Below are 26,651 nucleotides of genomic sequence, written 5' to 3'. Positions count from 1 at the left end.
TGCAAAAAGTGATATTGCTACTGATAGACCAGTATCAGTCTTGTCAGGCTTCAGCAAATTTATGGAAAAAATGTTCCTTAGAAGATTAACAGTTTTCTTAAATAAAGAGAGGCTGATAAGTGACTCCCAACATGGGTTCAGAGTTGGAAAGTCAACTCAGTCAGCAATTTTTGCCTTCTTAAATGAAGTATTAAAAGCAGTGGATGATAAACAACATTTATCTGGGATATTTCTGGATCTAAGTAAAGCCTTTGATGTAACTGATCATGGCATTCTCTTGTGTAAATTAGGTAATTATGAAATAAGAGGCCAGTCTTAAAAGTGGATCCAGTTGTACCTCAGTAATCGTCAGCAGATTACAGAAATAAAACACAAAGATAGTGAAACACAAAAAATTTCTAGCTTTTATAGTGATGAGCAGAAAAATCAAGTATGGAGTCCCACAAGGGCCAGTTCTAGGACCTGTCCTATTTCTGCTGTATGTAAATGACTTGGGTAGTAAAATACATGATGGAACCACTGTACTGTTTGCAGATGACACTAATATTCTAATTAAATCACAGAATGAGGAAAATCTGCATGAGGCTGCAGTATCAGTTATGTGTACCTCAACATACTGGTTCAAGAAAAGGCTCATCATAAATTCTGAAAAATCTGTGGCAGTTAACTTTCATACCACACAAAACCTCCATCCTGCAAACACTGTTTTCACCATCGAAGGAAAAAATGTGTTGAAGGTCAGTCATACATATGTGTAGATGTTCAGGCAGATCTGAAGTGGGAGGTACACCTAAACAATTTAAATAAGAGACTGAATTCACTGGCATATGCTGTTAGGATCCTCACTCAAAATGCAAGCTGCTCATCAGTGCCGACAATGCATCATTGCAGTATACAGTTGCTACTAATGTACGGAGTAATTTTTTGGGGGAATTCCACAAATACTACAAAAACATTTCAAATACAGAAAAAGATTATCAGAGTAATAAAAAAAGCTAAGGATCCTGGTAGACCCCTTTTTAAAACTCTGAAAATATTGCCACTGCCTTGCTTGTATATATACAAAATACCAATTTTCACAAAAGGGAGCATATTAAAAAAGGAAAATATCTTCAAACACAACTATGATATACACACATATGTAACTAGACAGAAGATGAACCTACACAGGAACACAGTAAATACAAACTTACGCAAAAGAGGAGTGTATCATTCTGGAGCTATGTTATATAACCATATGCCTTCTTACCTAAAATGCATACCAACATTAAATGCATTTAAAATAAAGTTAAAACAGTTCTTGCTTGACCACTGCTTCTATTCTTTGTCTGAGTTTATGAAACAACATAATAAGTAAACCGCATTTACCAAATTTCACAAATTGTCAATTCATAATACAGTTTAGATTGTGCTTATCAGGTCATCTCCCTTAATAACTGCTATTATCACATGTCGAAGCAATGTAGTACACCAACCTACATTATTATGCATTTTTATTATGTCAACAATGTAGTCAAAATGACTACTGTATTGTAAGCTACCTAGATTTATCACTGTCCTACACCACATGTACAAACAATGTACGAAACTGATTCTTGGACCAATAAATAAATAAATAAAGTAGGAATGGATGAGGATACTGTGTAGGTTTGATCGGTGGCTGAACACCACTGTGGGAAGAATGGTGGGTAGGATATTCATCATTCTCCTGGCGTCAGTCTTCATTAGTAACTGTCCTTCAGCCACCTACTTCCATCTCTGTTCCCACACCAGGACTATGTAGCCTTTTATTCCACCAACACACCCATAGTCTTTTTACTTCTCTCCTTCTTGGCTGCCAACCCCAACTCTCCACCCCCTGCCCTCCATCTAACCTCCTGGCTGCACCTAGCCGCCTGACCATTTCTCTGTATGTTTCCACATGCAGCACCTTACTGTCCCCAACCACTACCTTGCTATCCTTCCCCCTCCCCACCCCAGCCTCCTCCTTCGCCCCACCACACAGATTGCTTCTCCCATCATGCACAGTTGCTCACAGTCTGGCCTCGCCAGCCAGAGAAAGTTGTCGTGTGTGTGTGTGTGTGTGTGTGTGTGTGTGTGTGTGTGTGTGTGTGTGTGTGTGTGATGGCGCTCGCGTGCACGTTTTTGTTATGCCTGTCTGCGACTCAACATCTCCATTGTATGATGAGTAGCGGGTGTAACCTTTTCGTAATACTTTCTAACATTTATATTGATATCTGATGTTAACTAAATTCTCTTTCTCCCAAATGCTTTTCTTGATACTGCCTGAATCTACTTTGTCCACTATATCTTTTATTTTGCTCCTCAAATAGAAAACTCATGTACTACTTTTAGTTTATCCAGTCTACTTCCCACAGCATCACTTGATTTAATTCAATTACGTTCCATTACCCTTGTTTTACTTTCACTGATGCTCATCTTATAGCCTCTTTTCAAGACAATATTTTGTTTAACTGCTTTTCCAAGTCCTGTACTGTCTCTGGTCTGCCACTGACAAACACTAAACTTTGTATGTCTTCTACCTGAACTTTCATTCTCTTCCTAATTGTTTCCTTGGTTTTCTCTATTGCTTGCTCAAAGTATGTAAATAACATCAAGGAAAGGCTACAGCCCTGCCTCATTCTCTTCTAAACTACCACTGTCTTTTCATGTCCTTCAACTCTTACAGCTGCGGTCTGGTTTTTGCATATGATGTAGTCGATAGCTTTTCAATCTCTTGTGTCTTACCCCTACTGTTTATGAATTTCAAAGATTGTATTCCAGTCAACTTTTCAAAACTTTTCTCTAAATCTACATGTGCTACAATTATACGTTTGCCTCCCTAAAGATATCCTCTACAATAAGTCTTGGAGTCAGTAGTGCCTTGTATGCTGCTACCATTCCCCAGAACCTAAATTAATCTTCCCTGATGTTGGTTCTACCCATTTTTCCATTCTTCTGTAAATAATTCATGTCAGTATTTTGCACCCATAACTTAGTAAACTGACAATGTGGTAATATTCACATCTGTCAAAACCTGCCACTTTCGGAATTGATTATTACATTTCTAAAGTCTGAAGGTATTTCGCCAGTCTCATATATCCTGCATATCAGGTAGATTAGCTTTGTTACGGCTGTTTCTCCCACAGATCTCATTAACTCTGAAGGAGACCTACGTATCGAGATGTATATGCAACATACCAGTGTACATAATACTTGACAGAAACATGCAAACTCTTTGCTTTGTACAATTTACTTTCAGCATAAGTTTGCATAACAGCATTATGTCTCATAACTGAAGCTCTCCGTGGCCCCAGAGCTTATTAATGATTGGGATGAGCCACACTAATGTTGATGACGTCAGGGACAAATATGGTGCAGCGGGGGGAAGGGGTGGTTGGCATGCCGCTGAAACACTGCTCCCTTCCTACAACTACACCCGTTTCTCCATAATCTAAAAAAAAGACATTCTTTGCAACATAGCTTTTAGACCTAACAGGTTCTAAAATTTTCTGGTTGTTGTTGTTGGTATTACCATAAATTTAGAAAACACCTTCGTTTACTCTAGAAAATCTGGAGGTAGCAGGAGTGACACAAAATTTCTGAGTTCACCCCTCCCCCCATCCAGATCAAAATCTTGGATTAGATTCTGGGTAACGTTAAGCGAAAATACTAATTCAAGTACTTAAAATAATACGTACGGCAACCGCAACCAACTATACAGTGCCCAATGGTTTCTACAGAATCTATTGTCTTCTGCGTAAATATTTTTGTATGTACCACGTAGGGGAACATTTTTAAAAAAGCATTACCAGTTCTAAAACTTCTTCCGACAAGCGTTCATTTTGTCGCTGGAGGTGATTCTTCAACGCTATTTGGAAGCGCTTCATTAAGTCATGATCTGGAAGTAATCCTTCTGGTTCTATGTCTTCACTGGGCCGAAGCCAGAACTTTTTTGTTGTGGATGTGCCCTTCCGCTCAATTTCTTGGCTTTCCTGGAGGACTGCGCCCTCGGTATTTGCCTCAAACTGGTGCGCCATTTTTCCCTTACTGAACCCTGGAAGAAAATGCAATGAGTAGCCGTAACAATTTAATGAGTCCAGTGAACTGTTCTAATCCATCTCTTACAACAACGAAATACCTGATTCTTGCTACGCCTGCGGACATTAGGAGTCATAGTAACAACAAGCGACATCGTACCCATAGCAACAGCGAACGCGTGGTCCTCCGCAATCTTTGACAACAATGCTTTTAGATTCTGACGCTGAAAGCAAGACATTTAAAACTATTCCCCGAGACTCTTTTAAAATAAAATTAAATATTTATTTGAATATTCTTACGAGATGATCAATTTCAAAAGGTCTCTTTCATTGTGAACCGAAGAAAAAAAATCTTGGAAGCAAATATGCAAAGGAAAGTGATTTGTTGTTGTCGCACGCAGTCCGAGTGCACTAAATAGAGCACGTATTTATTTTTTCGATATATCAAGTTTTCTATGCGTCATTTATAACATAGCAGCACTAAAATAAAGTTTTAATGGTAGCTAGCACAGCTGTCATAGAATCTACGCTATTGGATTTTAATATGAAGAGAATGTTGGAAGTTAAATCCTTAGTCGACTTTGATGTCAATGGTGACAGGTTTTCATAGGTATTAGATTTTGCCACTTTGTAAAGTGTGAACTTGGCGTAGTTCAATAGTCTAATGATTGCTTTATGATTTCTGGAAGGGAATGCGAATATGAAGTGTTGCAGCAATGCATTTTTAATGCCACAATTTTTCAAAAATAAGAGTAAATCATTTATTAATAGTACTCCAGCGTGCAAAATTTGGATTCGTCTAATTTAGTAACCTCTCTGGTGATAAACACTCTGGTTACATTGAACCAAAGAAAATCTGAAGTGTGTGTATTTGACTGTATTTGTTTTTCTGGCTGTGAAGTGTTCTACTTCAGTGCAATAATATTTTTCGAAGATATGATAATTGTGGGAACACACATACTTTATTGAAATGACGTGGCAGATGTTTATAACTGATATTATTAAATAAACAGAGAGCTCGATTTTCAGGGAAAGTAAACATGACGTACGGCCGCCAACTACGGTCTTCTGCTGTGAATGTGCAATATAAATCCTCCTTTTACCACACTTCCCGTACTTTGCCTGATATTTTAGAGGTAGCAGTTCAGTTTTTTTAGTACTTTTCATGGTGTTTATTATTAAAATATCGATGTTCTACAAAAATAATGTTACTGTATTTTCTGTTTCATTACGTGAAGAGGTGACTGCGGTGTTTCCATAATACATATACCAACAGCCTCTTCATGAGCGACAAGCAGAAACTTTTAAATACTGGACGTTTGTTCGAAAACCAATGGGAAATTGTTTCTCTTGCTTCAAGGACCCTCCGCCTCCAGTTCCGTCCACAAACGGTCCCCTGGAGAAAGACAAGGAAGGTTCGTAGGTAACAAAAACATTTAAAACTGAGAATTTTTTAAATGCTTGTAGCAAATTTTTGTAGAGTCGATTGTGTCTCCCGTTATAACATCTGTTTTTCTTCATACGTGTGGTATAAGCTCTTATTCCTTGTCATTGTTAAAAAACCATGGTCTCTGTAGATTTGTCACTTGCTTATAAGACGTGGTTTCTTAATTTCATTGTGCTTTTATTTGTAATACTTAATTATTACCATCTTTGCTGGCTTTTCCCCCAGAATTCACGTGAAGTATACACTGCATGGTCTTTCATAGAAATGTCAAGCTGGCTTGAAAATTGCCAAAGGTTGCTTAGGAAATCTGATGCACATCATTTGCTTTCATCAACAAATATGTCAGTGAGTGACACACATAATGTGGTAGATTGTATATTAATTTTTCTAGGTACTGGATAAACTTGACAGAAAAGTATCATGATCTTTAAGAGCAGTTTTTAGTCAAGACCAGCAGCAAAAATTCAAGGAATCTTGTTCACTGAAAGTTTTTAAACATAAAAAATACTACTGGATAGCTTTATGTCTGCAACATGACAATTATAAAATTTTTCTTATCTATAGGCATATGGGCTTTCGTATCATTTGTCAACCCTCTTTTAGGTAAAAGTTACATCTTGGATCTCCATACATTTTTCAGTGTGGCATGGACGTAAACATTATGCTGCACTGCCAGTCAGTTTTAACCACAACTTTCATTTGGCTTCCACATTTGTTTGCTTCGCTAACTCGCAACCAAATTCCCTTTTTCAACGTAACCTAGACCTTGGGATGCGCTACAAAGTAGTCTATCACCACAGCTAAGATTTCAGGAAGGATCCATTACCACACTTAAACCCCTCTCCTTCATAACTCTTACCCATACGCTGAAGTGGAAGACTGATAGGAATTTCGTAATATATTATTCTACATAAATTCATTATTAACTGTATAAATAACACACTTTTCCATTTTTATATGTAGTTATGTTCTGTCATTAACTAGGTCAATGTCATATTGTTCCAGGTGTATAGGATTTGTTTGCAGTAAATACACCTATTAGCATTGAAATGATTAAGATAAGACACCAGACCCACATGTCTCACTTAAATAGAATTGAATTTGCTGAAACTTTACTGTAACAACTAAACAGGAAATTATAGGTTAATTCTGATAATACAAGCTTCTCACATAATACCCAGAAAAGACACAAGATCTTCCAGAAGAGTTAAAACAGACCTTTATTGCTTAATAGTGAGCTTCTGACAGTTTAGCAGTTAGTCAGCTGAACATGTGGAAACTCGCTATCAGTCATTTACACTGGGAAAACATTAGAAATCACAAATTTATTACAAACAATTTTACTGGTATTTTTAAAATCTTTTTCTGTGTCATCTACCCACCCATGTTATGTACACAAGTAAGTCTGCTTGTTTCTCAGTTAATAGTACAGGTCTACATTTATTCAGATGGCTCATCTAAATACAGTGGAACTCTCTTCCATTGTTAGGGTTCCTATTTCGCAGCACCCTATATGTTTGAGGCCATATTGCTATCAATACTTGATTTTTTCTCCATTTAAAACACTATAAAAAGCAACATGCATGGTGCCTAAAGCTTTAAAAGCTCTTCCAATATTCACGGGATTGTAGACATACACATTTGAATATGTAAGGGTCATTCCATGTCAAGTCACCCAGGCCTTGACACCAACCATGTCAGATTTTGATGAAACTTGGTACAATTACTTCTTTTATCATCCTGAAAGCACTTGTAAATTTTTTTTGCTCTATCTCTTATAGTTTGTTTTTTTTTTTTTATAAATTTTTAAAGTTTTTAGATTTGGCGTTGTTTCAGCAGTCAGAAATTGTAACTTAAACATGTCCTCACAACTAAAAAAATTTGTATATTAAAGAATACTCAAGATATCAGTATGAAATTTTGGAATAAGTTTGTGTATTATATCTAAATGTTAAAAAAAAAATACCATAAAGATATATTAAAATCTTCCAAATGAAAAAAAAGTTACAAGTTTTTTTAAGCGAATGGATGTTTAGTTTTACAAAAACTGCAATATCTAGAGTCTCAGACCTGATAGAAAGCTCAAATTTATTTTAAAATACTCTTAATTGTATTGGCTATTAGATAAAAGAAAAATTATGTTGGCTTTTTAACCTGCTTAGTAGTTATCTAATTTTTAAAATAATGTTAATTATATTTTAAAAATAAAAAGTACCAAGTGACTTAGACACCGAAAATAAGTTTTTGTCTTCTTGGAGCAACAATGTACGCTTGGATTTTGTTTTGTTACTCCTGTGTTTTGAAGTAAAAAATTATTACAGTGTTAAATAGTGCTTGGATAGTATTTTATTAAGTTTATTCGAACTTTCAGTAAGTACTGTTACTTAGTTTACAGAGATTCTTTTCCAATATCCTATAAAAGTAACCAGAACAGTAATCAGACCAAAAGTGAAATCAGTATGTCAGATATTCAAACCTGTAGCATAGGGTTATTTAAAAAATCTGACTGTTTCCAAACAACCTACACACCTTCAAAAAAGTTACAACCGGTATCTGAATTGAGTGAGGAAGAAAAAGATTTGATCCACTTACGATCTGGAATTAATCTGTGTGAATTTAAGAATATATGTTCACACCACAGCTGCTACTTTTTAAATGTTTTTGAAAAGTATAAAACAATACGTGTAGACCCACTAAAAAAACACAGAAAGCCCATCAAAAAATCGTTGAGAAGTGTAGGCTTGGATCTTTCTAAACAATTACTGACAAAAAATATTAGCATAAAACCTGGACAAAAGCTTCGCTCAACATGCCGTAACTTTTGTGAGGAAAAATTAAGAGTTGAAGTCAATGAAAGTGAAACAGATGATGAAGTCATGGTTGAATTAGAATCATTGGAATCCGGAAATGAATCCCTCGTACAAACAAACATTGCTCTTGATAATTTAGGTTTAACACTGATAAAGCTTCATGGCTTGTCAGAACAAACTAAAGGGTCTTATTTTAAAAGGAAGGTTAGCAGTATTAAAAAGACTGCAAAAAAGGCGGTTTCAAAAGCATTAAAATATGATGCACCAAGTTCTGATGATGACGAAGAAGATACAAGTGTGGTTGAGAAAGCAAAGGATTTTGATGTAATGATTTCTCTTATGAAAGAGAAGATTTCATCTGTTGGGAGGTCTAGAAAAATCCAGATTCTGACCTTGGCTCCAGATTCTTGGAGTCGAAATAAAGTGATGAAAGAATTTAATGTAAATGAGTACATGGTGTGACAAGCTAGAAAGCTAAAATCTGGAAAGGGTATTTTGGAAACTCCTGGTCCAAAAAAAGGTAAAACTCTTTCTGAAAATACAGTAAGACTTGTAACAGATTTTTATGAAAAGGATGAAAGTTCCAGAGTGCTACCTGGAACAAAAGACAAAGTAAGTGTTCAAAAAAATGTGTACATGCAAAAAAGACTCATTTTGTGTAACTTGAGAGAACTCTATTATTCTTTCAAATGGGAGAATCCCGAGGTAGAAGGAGGATTTTCAAAATTTTGTTTCTTGAGACCTAAATGGTGTATCCTTGCTGGTGCTGCAGGCACACACACTGTATGTGTATGCAGTATCCACCAGAATGTTAAACTATTACTGGATGCTGTGAAAATTGAAGAATCTTATAAAGACCTAATTAAGATGCTTGTGTGCAACACGGAAAACCAAAACTGCATGCTACATCATTGCAACAGCTGTCCTGCAAATACTGCACTGAGTACTTAACTGAAAAACTAAGTGAAGATTATGATTTAGAAGAAGAAATTGTAATCAGTCAGTGGGTTAACACAGACAGGGCAGAAATGATCAAACAGTCTATCAGTGCTGAAGACTACATTTCTTTATTGGTTAGGTCATTGGAAAAGCTCACCCCGCACTCGTTTATAGCAAAATCCCAATCAGGAGCCTTTAAAAGATTGAAAGAAGACCCACCACCCAAAACAGCAATTATTGTGATGGATTTCAGTGAAAATTATTCCTTTGTTATACAAAATGAGATCCAAAGTTACCACTGGAATAGAGGTGGTTGTACTCTACACCCAGTTGGAGTTTTTCTAAGAAATGAGGAAAACAATGTTTTTGTTTCCAACCACTGTTTTACTAGTGATGACCAAGAACATGACACTGATTTTGTTAACTTTGTACAAAAAGAAATTACAAAGTGGCTGTCATTACATCATACTGACATTGACTCAGTTCAACACTTTACAGATGGTTGTGCTGGGCAGTACAAAAATAGAAACAGTTTTAAAAATTTGACTGAACACTTGAGAGACTTTAATTTGAAGGCCCAACACACTTTTTTTGCAACAAGTCATCGGAAGTCAATATGCGATGGCCTAGGAGGAACTATTAAAAGAATTTTAAGGAAAGCCAGTCTACAGCTTTCAGACAAAGAACAAATGATGACAGCAATCGATGTGTACAAGTTTTGTGAAAAAAATATTTAAAACATTCATTTTCACTTTATTGACAAAAAAGAAGCTGATTTGCTACGGTTAAAACTAGAAAAACGTTTTTCAGCAACCCGAACCATTCGTGGAACAAGAAGTTTTTATAACTTCAAACCACTTCCAACAAACAATCTTGAAATTAGAAGGACTACAGATAGTGTAAAACCCTTCTTAGTCTTTTCTTTCCATTCTTCTTCTGATTGGGTTCGTGTTGAACCATCCATAAATAGCTATGTGGCTGCAAATTATGATGGTAACTGGTACTTTGGACTGAATTCAATGTTTCAAGCAATCAGTTGGGTTATACATAGGTGTCGTAAGTACACTATCTTTGTACATAATTCTAATGTAATCTACTAAAATTAATAAACATGTTAAAAAGCCATCATTATTTTTGTTGTATCAAGTAGCCTATATGTTTAAGAGTAAATTAAAACAAATTTAAGCATTCTATCAGGTCTGAGACTCTAGATATTGCAATTCTTATAAAATAAAACATCCGTAAAAAAAAGAGAGAAAAATACATATATATTTTTTTCATAGAAAATATTAATATATTTTAATAGTATCATTTTATCTTCAAATATGTATAATAAATAAACTTGATGCAAAAATTCATGATGTTACCTAAAAGAGTTTTTAAGATAAGCAATTTTAAAGTTTTGAATACAAATTAAATTTACCATTTCCGAAGGTTCGGAAAATGCAAAACATAAAAACTTTAAAAATGTATTTAAAAAACTATGAGATACAGCAAAAAAAATTGCAGGTGTTGTCAGGATGGTATTAGAACCATTTGAGCCAAATTTCATGAAAATCTAAGGAGGTGGGTGTAAATTTTATTTTTTATTGGGTGATTTGATATGGAATGACCCGTAATTCTGTCTCATTTTGTCTTTTTATCATCTATTGATGATTTGCTTAAAATGATGATTTCCCTGATTTTCAATGGTGGTTTGGTATATTGGCATATAACCAGATTCAATCGTAGAGCATGACAACACTGCCTGTATTATCTAACATACATGACTGGTTGTATGTAGAAGATTTAAATAAGAAATTTTCTCCAAAATTTACTAAATATTGACAATGCACTGAAATTTATTTTATGCTAAATGTAGTGTCATGATTGGATTTCAATTTTTGTTAGAACAGTATTAATTGAAATTAATTTTTTTTTTTTTAGTAAAAGTGTGTTTTTAGTATTAACACTATTATTTGACCCAGTAAATAGTTCTCAGGTAGTCATTCACGATGCTTGTTTCTAATAATAATAATAATAATAGCAACAATTATGAAAAGGGTAGATTGCTGCACACCACAAAGATGACACATTGAATTGCAGACAGGTCCAAGGAAGACTGTTAGAAACTGAGCTTAGGCTGAAAGCTCTGTGTCTTTCCATTGTGCCTATCTGCAACTCGATTGTCATATTTGCTGTGAGTGTTGATATTCCAATATGACTTTCCCTCTTTCTAATAACGACATTTTCCTCTTCCCCACCTCCCCCACCTTTCCGTCTTCTTTAGTTTGTCCTTTCAGTTGTCATTCAAGTACTTATAATATGAATGAGGATGAAATATGAAATTGTTTCTTAATTAGGGTCAAGAGGAATATTCGATGCTAGTCATCTGCTTTTGACCACTGACATAACGTTAATTGCTTCTGCGACATCACTTTTTGGAGCATATGTACAGATTTATTGTTGGTTGGCTAATCCATGGAATGTGAAAAAAAAGGCCTGGTTGTGTTAACAGACTGATCTATAGCTTAGACTGTCATTTGAAAAAAATTGCCACTGGTATCATGTTATAGTCATCATGATGTTTACTGCTTTTGCGTTCACTGGTCAAAGCCGAAGACTTATATAGAATATTCCCCTGTCCCCTCATTAATTAATGAGCTACAGGGCTTTGGCAGACTTATGGAGAACGTGACTCGAATTCATGGTACACAAAGTGTTCATGGAGCTGTGAGGAAGGGTGGTCACCAACAGCTGATGGTTTTTGCACATAGATTTAAAAGGTAGACTCAAGTAAAAGAAAAATTCCAAATTATAGAGATAATCCAGAGTGACTGAATACACCACCATAAAAACTGCTGAATGAAGTAATCCATTCAGTTGATAATTTTATGTTTGTCTTCACTGTAATCTGCAGTGCAGATTAGAAGGTGACTGTTGGGCTACGAGTTGGTGAAGCCAATTAATATGAGCACGGAATATTCCATGTGGCGACCTACCGATCATTAGTGTAACTCGCGGTCTACATTAGGTTGAAAGATGACTGTTTATTTGAGAGTTGACAAGCAGTATAGAATATTTCAATTAATCCAAAGATTAGGGTTTAATGACTCATCAAAGACATTGCCATTAAAGATGGAATATGAACCTGTTGTGCCTATGAATTTATTCTGCTGCTGTTTGTATTATTTTGAATAGACCCAGCTAGCTTTCTGTAGAGCCCCGACTGTTTATCACCTTCTTATTCAGTGGCTTGAAGGTCCTTTTGAGTTTTGCTATGTAGTTGTCCAGTGCCCTGTTGCCGTGGGTGTTTGGATGGGACATAGTATTTTATCTCTTATGAGAATGCTGTACATTGTTCATAAAGTGCAAATTGACCTTATGTTGCCCATGTTGGATCGTGTTTAGGGTACTATGACTTAAAACTGTGGCATGGAAGCATCTGACTGTACCTATCTGCTTTGATCCTTGATTTTATCAGTATGGCAGAAACGCCTGCTTCCAGTATTTATAAAACGGCAACAATGTTGTCACTATGCACATGTGCTAACAAACATGCACAAAAATAAAAACGACACAAGAACATCTCACTACAACAGTCAAATGAAACTAATGGGACAACCACAGGAAATATGGGGTTTATTTCAGAACCAGCTAAATGTATAACAATGCAAAACACCGCACTGTACCAAATCAAATATTTAAAAAAAAATTGTTTTTAAACTCAACGTACAACATAATGCTACGGCCACAAAACTAACAGGAATCGTACACTTCACTCAACCTATGTTGAGGTAGATATTTTTAATGAAGTCAAAGATACCGAAAAACCAACATCTGCAATTCCGAAAAGCAGAGTAGGACATTTCCCTTGAACTATATGGCTCGAACAAAGCCCTTATTTCAAAAAAAAAAAAAAAAAAAAAAAAAAAAAAAAAAAAAAAAAAAAAAAAAAAAAAAAAAAAATTATATATATATATATATATATATATATATATATATATATATATAATGCAGCTCGTGATACCTACTGTCAAACCACAGATATAAGAACCACAAAGACAAACTTCACACACCTACATAACCCCCAAACTACCACCTAAAACAAATTCCCAGCAACTCAAAACATATTCACTAGATTAATTAAAACACAACTAAAATACCATAAATATAATACATACAAAACATCAGAATTGCTATAAAATAAACTCATCTAGTTTGGCCAACCCCCCCCCCCCCCCCACACACACACAAATAAAATAAATCCATGTTACCAAGACTCAAATGAAACCAATACCATATGTTAAACCCAACATGTCAACATCTATCACCAGGGGGTGCTATCAAATGCAACAACACATCATCTATAAACAAGAACCAACTCGAAAACACTGTGCCATAGTGACGTCACACACAACACTATTACATCATGGATCAAAGTAGGTGCGTGGAATCGGATTATTGTTATTATTATAATCATCATTTTCATCATCGTTGGCCCGCAACTCACAACTCACAGAAGTGGCGTCAACTGAAAGGCACTTGAAATACAGTGACCGAACTCCCCCGCATGGGGCCTCCCGGCCAGCAATGCTATACGCTCATTTCCATTTCCATTACATTATACGTAATTGCGAACAACTGCCAGCTAAATCACATCATACATCTGGAAACAAGAATTATCTCCTGCAAAATCTTTTTTGCTGTCCGTCTTGATCGGTATTATGTACCACACCGAACCTACATTACATCCTTGCCCAACTTTGTGCCTCTGTTTCCAACCATAGCCTTATGGCTCTACTTTCAGGAAGTGTCCATGCACCCAGTCACAATCTCCTGCTGCAGTTCTTGTACTGCTGTATCATATCCCATCTGAGGCAGGGCTACCGCCACTACCCAATACACTATTTGTGCTCATGAGCAGTTAATAACTCTTTTCCTGATTTGATCCATTATAAATGGTTTTTGAAAGCCTGTGACTGTGAAAACAACCTTCTGCTACCAGTCACGATTTTCTTTCACTTTTCACACACATTTCGGGAAATGATTCCCATTCTCAAGTGCGTTTTTTGTGTGTATTATGCCATTTGTGTTGATGTTGGCAATGCGTGAAAATCTGCTTCATTTTGTTGACTTTTACTGCAATATATAAGAAACAGGTGATTTTTTTTAGCTGGTTATTGTTTCTTTTGGTGACATTAGTGGCGAAAGAATCTATAACCAACAAAAAAATCGCGTGTTTCTTATATATTGCAGCAAAAGTCAACAAAATGAAGCAGAAACGCACTCATTGACAACATCAATACAAATGGCACAATACAAGCAAAAAATGCTCCTGAAAATGGGAATCATTTCCCGAAACCCATTGTGCGAAAAGTAAATAAAGAAAATCATGACTGGTAGCAGAAGATTTATTTATTAACCAATCTGTTATTACCAATTGTTTTCATTGTGGAGTTCAGTTGCTAATCAGTGGCCAGAGACAAGATCAAATACCTGGCTCCAATGTGTGCTGTCCAGGATGGTTAATTTCATCGGCTGTGTAACAGTCAGTGCTATCTGGATTCTTACAGCGTTAGCTTCTCTGAATTGTGCATGTGTGAATTGTGCCTTCAACCCATCCTACAAGTTGAAACCTCAGTCCCCAATGATGTGTATCCTCTACCTGCATCTACCACATTCTATGCCACTCCAAAACACCATGTCCCTTGCGTCATACTTGTCCCAGCTGCCGCTATTTTTCTTTTCATCTCACTATACCCTTTGCAGATTGTTTTCTCATCTGTATTGCAGTTTGACACCTTCAACTGTGTTTTGGTACGCCACTACACTTGCTTGCATAGGTCATTATCACGACTGGGACTGTATTCAACAAATCCTTTCATTTCATTGCTTTCATTTCAAAATTAGGGTGTCCAGTTCTTAAACAACTTTTTTTGTTCATAATTCTGTATGAAATGCTTGCATTTCACTCACTTATATATACTGTTTAATTCTATACATATTCTATTATAATGATACACATGTACATTATTCGATAAATATTTTCAATTCCAGAGATCAAGGAACTGACGGGAGTCCTTAGCTCAGCTGAAGATATTAATTGCTCTCCTTTGGGTACTGTGGAGACACAAATTAATGGCAACAGCAAAGGAGCAGGCATTCCCAGCTTTGTCGTTGGAAGTGATAATTATGGCAGCTTGCACCGTGACAAAACAACTCGGACATTTTACCCTCGTATTCCACCTTTGAGTCGCACATCTGGACTTTCAAGTAGTGAAACAAAAGGAAGGGAACCTTCAGAGTCAAAGCTTAATGTCCTCTTTGACCAGTATAGAGACAGCAATGAGGATTCTATTCTAGCTGATGGAATTGAGCGACTCTGCAATGATCTCTCTGTCTCGCCAGATGATTTTAAAGTGCTGGTGCTCGCATGGCGTCTAAATGCTGAGCAGATGTGCCGATTTACCAGATCTGAATTTGTGAATGGATGTCGTGCAATGCGAGTGGACTCTGTACGTGCTATTCAAGCAAAACTCCCAGAATTGGTTGCTGATGTTCTGAAGGACCCTGAAATGTTCAAAGATTTGTACCGCTTTACGTTCAGATTTGGCCTAGATGCAGAGTCAGGTCAGCGTATATTACCGTCCGATATGGCCATTTGTCTGTGGCGTTTGGTGTTCTCTGCCTGTGAGCCACCGATTCTTTCGCGGTGGCTTTTCTTTTTAGAAAATCATCCCCATGTGAGAGGAATTCCTCGAGACACTTGGAATATGTTTCTTAATTTCTCAGAAGCTGTGGGTGATGACCTCAGTTCATATGACGACACTGAGGCTTGGCCAAGTCTCTTTGATGATTTTGTTGAATTTGAAAATGATAAACTGAATCAAAATATATCGAAAGATAAAGAAGAAATAATTAAACAAGACTGTGAATAAGCAAGTAACTTGTTTTATTACTGAAAACTTTGGATTATTTTTTTATTAATTTATCACATGTAAGACTGATGTTTGCTTAGGATGCCATGCTAACTCTAATTTATGGTATCCAGTCAGTAACTGTTTGAAAAAACATAGCAGTTTTTCTAGCAGCACTGTTTAATGCTTGTTGATATGCTGTTGTTTCAGGTATATGAAATTCGGACTCTTTCCACTCACATGAAAATCAGTTTGCAGATATTTATTAATATTGAGTTTCAAATATGCAGTAATATAATTATTGTACTGGTAGCAAGAAAATGCAAATAAGAATGCCAGGAAAGCATCAGTGCACATTGTTTGCATCACCACATTATATTTCCTAATATGTTTATACATTGCTTGATCAGTTTTTAAGCCAGTTTCAACTTGAGAAATAACAGACAAGGTGCTGCAGTGGTCAGTGAACAGTGCATTTACTTGGAAAATAAAGGTATTTGATATTTTTGAGAGGATGCCATTTTTTAAATTAGTTTCTCTCATCACTGAAAATAAATGTAAATATGAAGATAATTCTAGTTTCCTTGTTTTAAAACTCCAATCAGTATCTATAATCATTCAGGCTTCAGAGAATCCCAATATCAACATTACCATTCCCGAATTTTCACAGATTCAGCATACATGAAATTTTCTCTCTTCCTCTCCCTATTGAAGGTTATGAGAGAAAAGGACTTCTGCTTACTGTCAAGTGTATGAAATATTTTCAGCTCTAAATGTATAACTCTGAACATGTTTGTTGTTCTATATGAAAGTCAGTTGATGAAATAAGTATGTCATTGACTGCATCATCTGACAAATGAAGGCAATGATTTGATCTGTGGCAGAAGCAGAGTATCAGATGGTGAGCTTCTCCTTTTTCAATTACTAACAACAGAAATGGGAAGTCAGAAAAGTGTAAAAAGGTGACACAGACCACTAAGGGAACAATATAGTACATCAAGTCACACCACCTGCAGCTCTCATAGTTCTCAATGTCCCCTTGAGTTGCCATTGATGTTTGACTATTAAGAAATTATTCATTCCACACACCATTTGTACAAGAAAATAAGGCAGCACACTATAAACACTCAAGCTTAAACAGTGCCTATGAAAATTAAGGTACTGATGTGATTGAGAACACTGTGTGAATACATTCTGCAGTGACATGGTATCCTTTGTAGGTAAATGATGGAGGAATAGGAAATGTGTTCTGAAAATGGTTAGTAAAATACTAAATGGATGGGGAAAAAAGATTTAATATACAGTATTATGGAACTATCAAGTCCATAACAATATTCTTCAATTATTTATTTACTATATTATATTTTCACATGGTTTAGTCTGTTAACATATCCCTGTATTTTGTAAAAGATGTCTTAACAATTGTTCATATGAAGACCTTTAAATATCAGTGACCAAAAGTACAGCACTGTAGCATCATTTTTAAGGAATTGAAATGAGACCTGGAAGATATAAATTACTTATGCTGAATGTAATGTTGACAAAGACACAGCCATGTGAGGTGAGAAGTCCCAACAAGGATTCAATGTATGTAATGATCGAACTAATACACATGTAAATAGAAAAGAACCAGTGTTTATGAAAATTTTCGACTATACTACAGACCAGCCATTATGTTGCTGTTGACTAGATATTATTTCTGTTGACTTTGAAAAGAAAATTTTAATATTTTTACCTGAATTACTAAAAACTGATTAATTATTTTCAGAAGACTGATTGTTTGGTCAAATAATGCAGGTTTACCAGTTTATTTCTCTATTTTAAAAATACAAATTTATTTATTTATTTATTTTACAAGCATTAGTCTTCATGCAGCAAGGGCTTTTTTTAATAGCCATCGTTGGTGAAGTGGGCTATATTATCACACTTGTAACAGGCTGTTAAATTGCATCTTCAGTCAGGTTTTACTTATGTGTCATTATGTTAAGGGTACTGTGGGACAACTATAATTATTTGTATTGGTTTCTTTGTGTTAAAAAAGCTGTATAAACTTTCTGTAAAACATATGATGTATGTGGTGATGCAACCATGTCAGTCTTCCACTTAATTTGGATAGTTTCTTTTCTTTTTTTATTTAAATTAAAACACCTCAACAATGTTTTTCAAATGGAGACATTCATATGTATTTTCATATTGTAAAGTGTTTATGCTGTTGGCTTCTTTAAATTAATGAAGGACGTTAAATGAATTTGCTGCTACATTGCCTAAACTTACTTTGTTCTGAAATGTCTTATGCTATGGACTCAGTTTCTCACTACGTAAAAATTTCCTTTGTCAGTTTATTGTAAGCTTTGGAAATTAATTTTTTCTCTTTTGAGTATGCAGAAATTGGTAGCCCAAAAATTATATATATATATGTGTGTGCAATAATAATTATAACACCACAACTGCATCCTGGCTGATTTCTTGCATATTTCCTGTCTAAATGATATACTCTAAAATCTTGTATAGTGAATCCTGACTTGTCAGTATTATACTCAGACACTTATCCATCATTCATTGTCTGTTGGTATTATTAATACTAAAGTTTGCAAGACTGATTCACATACTAAAATTATTTTACATTCTTCTTTGTTGATCTTGATAATTTGTCGCTTCACAGTAACCTTACATGAACAATAATTACAATTTTATTAATACTTTTGAATTTCTCTAAACTGGGCCTTATAAGGTCAGTGGTAATATAAGTTTCAGGTATCTACTAATGAAAGATAACTAATAGAAAATCTGCAGATTCATTTACAGATATGTTCTACAGGATGTAAACATAGATATTCTTTTATGTAAACATCATCTGGTAGTTTTTCTGGGCTTAACATCACTGATGAGATAGTCTCATAAAATGTTTCTGTGAGCTTCCTGTGACATTAGTTAATTTCACTATGAAATAACTTTTTGATAAGTGTGTGCCACCTCTAATTTGCTGTAAGTTCTCACAAATATGTTTTCACTTGAGAGTTTTGATATAATGTGTGAATATTATTGGTTTTAATTGTACAAAGCATTGAAAAACTGTATATATGTGATGCCTTGCATAATAATTCTCCCACACAATGATCATAAACTTAATATATTTCCATAAGGAGCTACTATGCCAAATGAAAGTTTTGCACTCCATCCAAGGTACTTGCAGTCTTGGACTTCTAAAGAGAAGATGTACAAAATAAAATGTTTATACACGCAAATCTAATGTATTTTATGCAGAAGACTGTTTCCTTCCAAATACTACCTGATTACATATCGTCTTGTAAAAATAGCAATGTAAGTTGATAGATTTCTTTCATGTAAGCAGTATTAACTCAGCTGTTTTGTGGATCTGGGTGATCCTGTAAATATATCCAGCAGAGGGCAAAATGTATCACTACAATTATATGCAGAACTCAAATAGGTTTGTATGAACATCACCTATTCTCGAAGCGAAATGATTTTTCATAGACTTTATGTTTAATTATTCACTGGTTTTTCAGTATGAGAAACCTCTTATTTCGTTATTATATGCTGCACACATATGAAGACTGACTGGCTACTGGTTAAAATCTGCTATAAAACACAAGTGTCTATGTCTTTCATTCAGTGTACCACTTTTATCATTATCTCAAACAAAGAAATGTCAAATGCACTACAATGGGCAAAGTTTTCAAACACAGAAGTGTATATTTTAAAATAAAGCTTTCTTAAGCCACCTCTCTAATTATCTGGAAAGGGGTTTCTAATCTATAATCATCAATATAAAGAAAGTACCTTTAAATAAAGTTGTGAAGTAATTTACGTTATTGTAGTCAAGGAATTTTGTTTAACTTAATCCAACCCAATTATTGAATGGACATTATGCACTCAGTCAACATTTCCTTTTATTCTCTTTGAAAATTGTGAGTGCTAACTTGACAGTGTGATTGTTACACACGACACAAATGTAAATCAAATTGCTTAATTTTTCACTACAGCTAATCATAATGAGTCAATCTAGCAGTCTCTCTCTTTGGGTCAAATCAAAATTTGGGCAACTGACAGTAGCATGAAATCTAACAGTGAACACCCCCCCCCCCCTTTTCCTCCAAGAAAAGTTACACAACTATCAGCCTTGTTTTTGAAAGTTAATTAATCTGTCTCTATTCTTGAAAATTAGTAAAGCAGTGAATACTAAGAAGTATTGTGAAGTTCGAAGCATTTCAATTGAGGGAAAGGAAGTTTTGTAACAGTGCAAAAGTTAAGCAGTGTGCACTACACAGTGATACTTGTGTGTGCTACTTTTAAATGTATTTGCAAAATATACTCAGGGAGCAGCTATTGAAAACATAGAACTGCTGTTAGAAATTCCATATAAAATGTCAACAAAATCACATATATTGGAACACTATTCTTTTGGACATGTCTGAAAGAATGGACACCACATATTTACATATTGAGATTGCCAATGGTTTCTTCAGTGCAGTTGTACACCAGGCTCAAACTCTTATGGGAATCTGCGAAATGCCGTGAGTAATGATGATAATGGGCAAGAGCCACTACATTTGTAGTGCGTGGATAAGTTTAGAATTTGGGTCTGATGGAAGGCGTGCTAGGGTAGTTGATGCAGTTGCAATGAGCACCGTTTTTGGATGGCTTGGTGGTTAGAGCATCTGCCTAGTAAGCAGCAGACCCATGTCCGAACACCAGCAAGACCAAATTTTCAACTGTCCCCCCTTGATATCAATCAATACCAGCTCGCAGACAAGATCTGTAATGCCTTTTTGAATCAACAAATTCAGTTATGGAATAACTCAATGTATCACAGTCTATTCACCCCCTTCAACTCCATGAGAGGTATGGATACAGGTTACCAAGAGTGAGACAGAAGATGCTAAATACTTTCAACTGTTCATAATTACTCCAAACGCGGCTGCTTAGGGTTATCACTCAGATTTCATTTTGTTTTCCACCCACAAGAATTTGGTGGTATCAATATTAAAATAAAGACTGGGGTTAGCAATAATATTAAGGATCATACAGCTCATACAAGGAAAAATACTAATCCACTAATATTGAATGAAAATATATTTATGTTAAAATATGGTTCCATGTCTCACATAGGCACATGAATTAGTCAAGGATGGATTATATTTTATTTCATTATGTATTTTTCATGTTCTAAATTTATATAAAATAATGTGTACAACTTCCAAAGAACTTTTCTTGAGACTGAAAATATTCTGGTTGTCTCCTGAAATAGTACAATGCTAGAAAATAATCACTGTGAATGAGGTTCCATAACTGCAGTGGTATAATGAAGAAGATGGAGGTCCTGTACGAGCTGTGTGAGACGCCTGAAATGTCGCTCTGTGTATGGAAGCAGTCCTTCCACAGATTCAGCTAGATGAGGAAGTGTCAGGCTACCACCAATAACATCTTCCAGCAGCACGGAGATAACTAACTGTATTAGACAAAATATAAAAACAAAGAATTAGTTATGAAACTCTAATGGGTGTACATGTGCATAATTGTAATGTAAAGCACCCAAACACTTACAAATTACTCAGTGCCATGTTGTGATAATCTCAGATTGTAAAACACTATAAGAACAACAAAGATTATTTGTAAAGTTGTCCAGGGCATAACAAAATACACAGCATCTCTCCTACTGTCCATCCACCTAATACATCAATTACACCTAATGCACCACATTTCACAATCATGTTAATTTTCACACGAGTTTTATGCTGTTGTAGTGTATGTCAGCTTAAATGTTACGAAACGCGTACAACAGAGTGCCAATGGTAAAGAAAGCGTCCAATGCCCAATGGTTGGCACATTTATTGATGAAGTGTCCTGTCCTCTGATATTTTTTTGATGTATGTTTCAAAAATAAATGGAGACCTACCCAAACATTAGACAAAACTATCATCCTACATTGATATGGCAGCAGTATTCATGTCACTGTCAGAATAAATAGAACTCAGGCTCTCATAGACAATACGTCACCACAAAAGTTCTCTGCAGTCTGTCTGAATTTTTACGTAATTTGTATCATTAAGACCAAGCAGTCAAGTTGCCTTAAACCAGACCTGTCAACCACATTCTGTTTTGGACTACAATCACTTGAGAGATGTATCCAAATGTGAATCAACCTACAAAGGAATGCACCTGCTGCCAATTTATTAAAGTGAAACTTTACTGTATATGAAAAATGTGTCAATTGACACCACTGGCACCATACATTTTCAGTTGATTGAATAACTGATAGTTACAGACACTCCGTGTTATGATAAAACTTGCCTGAGAGACATGGCAATTCTTGCTATTGCAATTCCATGCAGATACACAATTGAGCAAGTTCTGCTTTTGGTCTTGATTTAATAGCCTCAGTGTTTCCTCAAGCCCAGACTGACCTTTCTTCAAAACATCTGAAAAATATTAAAACAGAGATGTCAAAATTTAATTATGTAAATACTCCAAAATTAATGTGTAATAAAGACTACTGAGAGAAACTACAAAACTTTCTTATGAATAATCTGAAAATGCAACAGCTCCTGAAAAGTTTATCCAGGCCAAAGCATAAATTAATTGTAGCTAGTTCCTTTCTATGAGTATAACCAGCTGATCATTCATTTTCATATCTTCCGAGAGGACAAGATAACTCAAGTAAGTGGTATAAATGAGATATGAACGTACACTTATTTCCAAATTTCAGTGAGCTAAATTTTATAAAATTTCCTGCAACCTTTTTCCCCTTTCTAACTCTGCTTATTTCTGCATATGGACTAACTTTGACAACATCAGAAGGCAAACACCCAAAATGTCTTAAGTTGTTGTATTTGCAGTGTGTGCAATGAAATGCAAACTGTCAAGCACTTGGTGCATTAGCAGAAAACTGAAACAAATATAACCAATCCCTTGTGAAAACTCAGAACAATCAATACATAATCAATAAAAAGAATGGTTGGAAGCTAAGAGTACAGCCAATCTAAGGGCAGATGCAAAATAAATAAATGTATGTGATTTTTATTAACTCATCATTTCAGCATCACCTATAGTAATAAAACTTCCTAACATCTTAATAAAATTGAAATTTTTCAATCCTGCCTTTTATACATGGTTGCTTGCTGTGTTAAAAGATGATTCTGAAGTTGCAATACAGAACAATTTATTAACAGCAAAAGTTCACAATGACAAGTGCTGAGTGGAGTAACATAGCAGCAAGATGATGGTGTGAAGCAAAGCAGTGTCCTGGCTTGTCTCAGCAAATTGAGTTTGATGAGCTATGAGTGTAGCCGGCTCCTGCCCCACAACTGCGACACCAATTGAACTCGCCTGCTGGAGGCTGTACTAAGCCTTTTGTAGCCATCAGGAGGAAGTATGTTTGTGAATGTGTGATGTGCAGCCTTTGCTTGTTCTTTGATAGCAGCACTACCGGTTTCCTGGTGCACGTGCTGCATGGAAGTGTAGCTGGTGCTCCCTGGAGGAGTCTGAAACAAATGGCATATATACGTACTGTTTGTCTAGAGTACTGATACTCTTCTTGTATGAATACTCAGTCTCCAGAAGAGACACTTGTGGGAAAGGGGTAGATGTATGTGCTCTACAGCTGATCTGCATCATCCCTTCCTCCTTTACAATGGAGATGGCAAAGCCATCTTTAAGGAGGCCAGTCGTGGCTGCAGCTGTGTGTGTCGAATGTGTGAAGCATCAGAATTGCATTAGGCGTGGATGATGAGAGAGAACCTGGCAGCTGAGCAGGACGACCCAGTTGAAAACCCCTTGAGGAGCAGTGTACGGGCTTGAACAGGAAATGGTGCAAGAGCCACCAAAGGCACTGGATGAGGTGCTGGAGACTGGCGAGGAGGTGCTGGGCTGGTCCAGGCACATAGGCGAGTGATGGGAGCTATCAGTGTTGAATCATATCCCTTGACATTGTTTCATCAGGCAAGTGGACATCAGTGATGAACTGTCTACCTTGACATTGTTTCGCCACTGGTAGCAATATCCGGAAACATTACACAATACCAAACACCCAACTTGTACTCAAGTCCACAGCAGTGAACAAGACCAAAAACCATGTACATAACGAGAAGCCTTGAACCGATCTAAACTCCCGAGTGCAAGATACAATGAACAAGACTGTTCAGCACAGGGTGCATAACCTATGGCATCTGATATTGAACCACTAATTAACACATGAAAATTATGCCAACAGAACAAGCATGCCATGTCCGTGCAGGGCAACAGTGAATGGCTGTAATGGGCGGGAACGAGGAAGGCCAGCTGTCAGCATTCTGCGAAACTTCCAAGAAGGTGCAATCCAGGGCCCAGAAGAACTTACAATGGGGGGGGGGGGGGGGGGGGGGGATAAGCACTCCCAGCTAAGAGGGTGAAACAGGTGACAAGGCCAGCAGTAACAACATGAGCACGGACTCACGAGCAGTCATAGCTGCGCTACCTAGGATGACTGGGCCAGCTGCAGCAGCAGCAGTGGGAGGACAGACCATGGCATGGCTGGCAATGAACAGACTGACAAAAGACAGCTGGCATCAACATTGACAGGGCTGGCGACAACAGGCAGGCTGATCACAATAGGGCCAGCGGCGCAAAGACTGAGGAACAGACCAACATTGTCACATACAGATGTGGCAACAACTGGAGGGCCAGCGTCATGTGAAGACTGACTACTGGAATGATGTCATCTCTGGTAAGGTTTGTGCCAACAGGAGGGCCGGTGACACGCAGCTGACAGACTGAGTGACACCATGGCGGCCAGTGACCTGTGGAAGGATGACAGAGCAGACGTCGCCGCTGACAGGCTTGGCAAAGACAATAGGCCCACCCTTAACAGGGTCTGCCAATAGGAGAGACAATGAGAGGAGGGCCGGCGATAGCGGGGCTAGATCCAAAAGAATTGAAGCCAATGATGAGAGATTGGTGCCCAAAGGCGTCACAGGCAAATGCTGGGCCAAGAGTGGTGGTGCCGCTACCATTGTACTCTGAACACAAAACTGAGTGCTGCACAGTACAACACTGCAAACAACATGACGAAGTGTTGCCACAACCAAAATACACATCTAACTGCTACCCCAATAAGTCATAGTCTATGGCCTCCGGATGAGAGTTAGGGAAAACTGACAACACAAATGAAAGATTTCTGCACCTGTACTTGCAAGATAGTGAGCAATGCACCGTAAATTTCATACGCCATAGGCTGTGAAGTGCAACTCAAACTGTTGACAGTACATGGCACATTTCTCCTCCTGGCAAACAAATACCTGAAACTTTGGAGCAGAAATGGGAGCAAGCATGCCAAGATGTGGCTTTTGCAAGCAAAACCTGAGTGAGCTATATTATGATCTGCAGCAGTTCCTGAATTTCCTGCTCCTCGAAGTGAAACAAAGACAGCTCCACTGATGGGGCAGACATGACAATAGAAAAGGTCACTCAAACTGTAGGCAAAAATACACTGCCAATCCTAGAACTTGAACTGACACAGAAATAGGAGAAAGGCACTAAATAACCATTGAAAACAATACAGACCTACGGCATTAACTAAGAGAATTCCTTTGGCAACAACATAAGAATGGAAGACAACAAATGTGACACAAAGATAAAGTCGAAAAATTCACAAACTTTGACTAACACCACTGAATACAGACTGTGAAAACACCAAAAGCAGGAATACGCTGCCCTGTCAAAAAGAACTGACACACAAGCAAAAATCCATTAGCTTGTAAACCTCTCAAACAATGAGAAAATGTAATGCTACTTCAGCAAACAAACTAACAAATCACACATGAAAACTTTCTGTTTGCCAATGTCCTCTATGGCGGATGAGGAAAGAGAAAACAACTTTAACATACATGGACAAAAACTCGTCACCACTTTTCTATACAGTAGATGAGGAGTGAGAAAAGAAATGCAAGAATGAACACACTTTACAGGTGGGATGCTTGCTGTGTTAAAGGGTGATTCTCGAGATGCAATACAGAACACTCTACGAACTATACAAGTACACAACAACATTCATCTGGACAACAACAACGAAAAGATCACCCATGATCACTTGAGAACAACAAACATATCAAGTTCACTGGCGTGATATCAGATCTGGGGCAAGCATCATCCGTGAGGGACCGCGCCGCATGGAGTAGTGTAGTAACACGATGACAGTGCGAAGCAGAGGGGAGCATCCTGGCTTGTCTCAGTGAGTTTCACTTGAGTTATGAATGTAGCCAGCTCCTGGCCCAGAACTGTAAGAGCAACTGTACTAGCCTGCTGGAGGCCGTGCTTGGCTTTATGTACCCAGCAGGTGGAAGTACATTTGCATACATGATGTGCAGGCTGTGCTTGTTCTTCAATACCAGCACCAACAGTTTCCTGGTGCATGCGCTGCTTGGAATCATAGTTGGTGGCCGCCCCCCCCCCCCCCATGCAGCCTCAAAGAAACAGCATATAAACATAATGTTAGTATACAGCACTGTGTTCTGACATGTGA

At 36.8% G+C, this 26,651-nt stretch overlaps 3 protein-coding genes across 4 annotated transcripts in view; 1 reads left to right on the top strand and 2 right to left on the bottom strand.

Annotated features, from left to right (window-relative positions):
* Positions 1-4,175, bottom strand: part of LOC124595019 (coiled-coil domain-containing protein 40) — a 384,638-nt gene extending 380,463 nt beyond the window's left edge. The window contains exons 1-2 of the mRNA XM_047133570.1: positions 4,142-4,175; positions 3,813-4,057 (exon numbers count right to left, since the gene is read on the bottom strand). Coding sequence (XP_046989526.1) covers positions 3,813-4,040 — 228 coding nt within the window. The 5' untranslated portion in view covers positions 4,041-4,057; positions 4,142-4,175. The remainder of the gene's footprint in view (positions 1-3,812; positions 4,058-4,141) is intronic.
* Positions 4,176-4,879: 704 nt separating this feature from the next.
* Positions 4,880-19,380, top strand: LOC124595740 (DCN1-like protein 3). 2 transcript variants are annotated; one of them, XM_047134617.1, is made up of 4 exons: positions 4,880-4,985; positions 5,070-5,176; positions 5,279-5,455; positions 15,276-19,380. In XM_047134617.1, the coding sequence occupies exons 3-4, from the start codon at positions 5,374-5,376 to the stop codon at positions 16,154-16,156; spliced, it is 963 nt and encodes a 320-aa protein (XP_046990573.1). In that variant the 5' UTR covers positions 4,880-4,985; positions 5,070-5,176; positions 5,279-5,373; the 3' UTR covers positions 16,157-19,380. The 2 variants fall into 2 exon arrangements, with proteins under 2 accessions (XP_046990573.1, XP_046990572.1); XM_047134616.1 differs by having other exon boundaries at positions 4,887-5,176.
* Positions 19,381-21,216: 1,836 nt separating this feature from the next.
* Positions 21,217-26,651, bottom strand: part of LOC124595739 (transducin beta-like protein 3) — a 161,622-nt gene continuing 156,187 nt past the window's right edge. Inside the window, exons 14-15 of the mRNA XM_047134615.1 lie at positions 22,448-22,575; positions 21,217-21,605 (exon numbers count right to left, since the gene is read on the bottom strand). Of these exons, the coding sequence (XP_046990571.1) occupies positions 21,423-21,605; positions 22,448-22,575 (311 nt within the window). The 3' untranslated portion in view covers positions 21,217-21,422. The remainder of the gene's footprint in view (positions 21,606-22,447; positions 22,576-26,651) is intronic.

Source organism: Schistocerca americana, chromosome 2, assembly GCF_021461395.2.
Source record: "Schistocerca americana isolate TAMUIC-IGC-003095 chromosome 2, iqSchAmer2.1, whole genome shotgun sequence".
NCBI lineage: Eukaryota > Metazoa > Arthropoda > Insecta > Orthoptera > Acrididae > Schistocerca > Schistocerca americana.
Note: the sequence above shows the minus strand (reverse complement) of the source record. Positions and strands in the feature narration are given on the sequence as shown.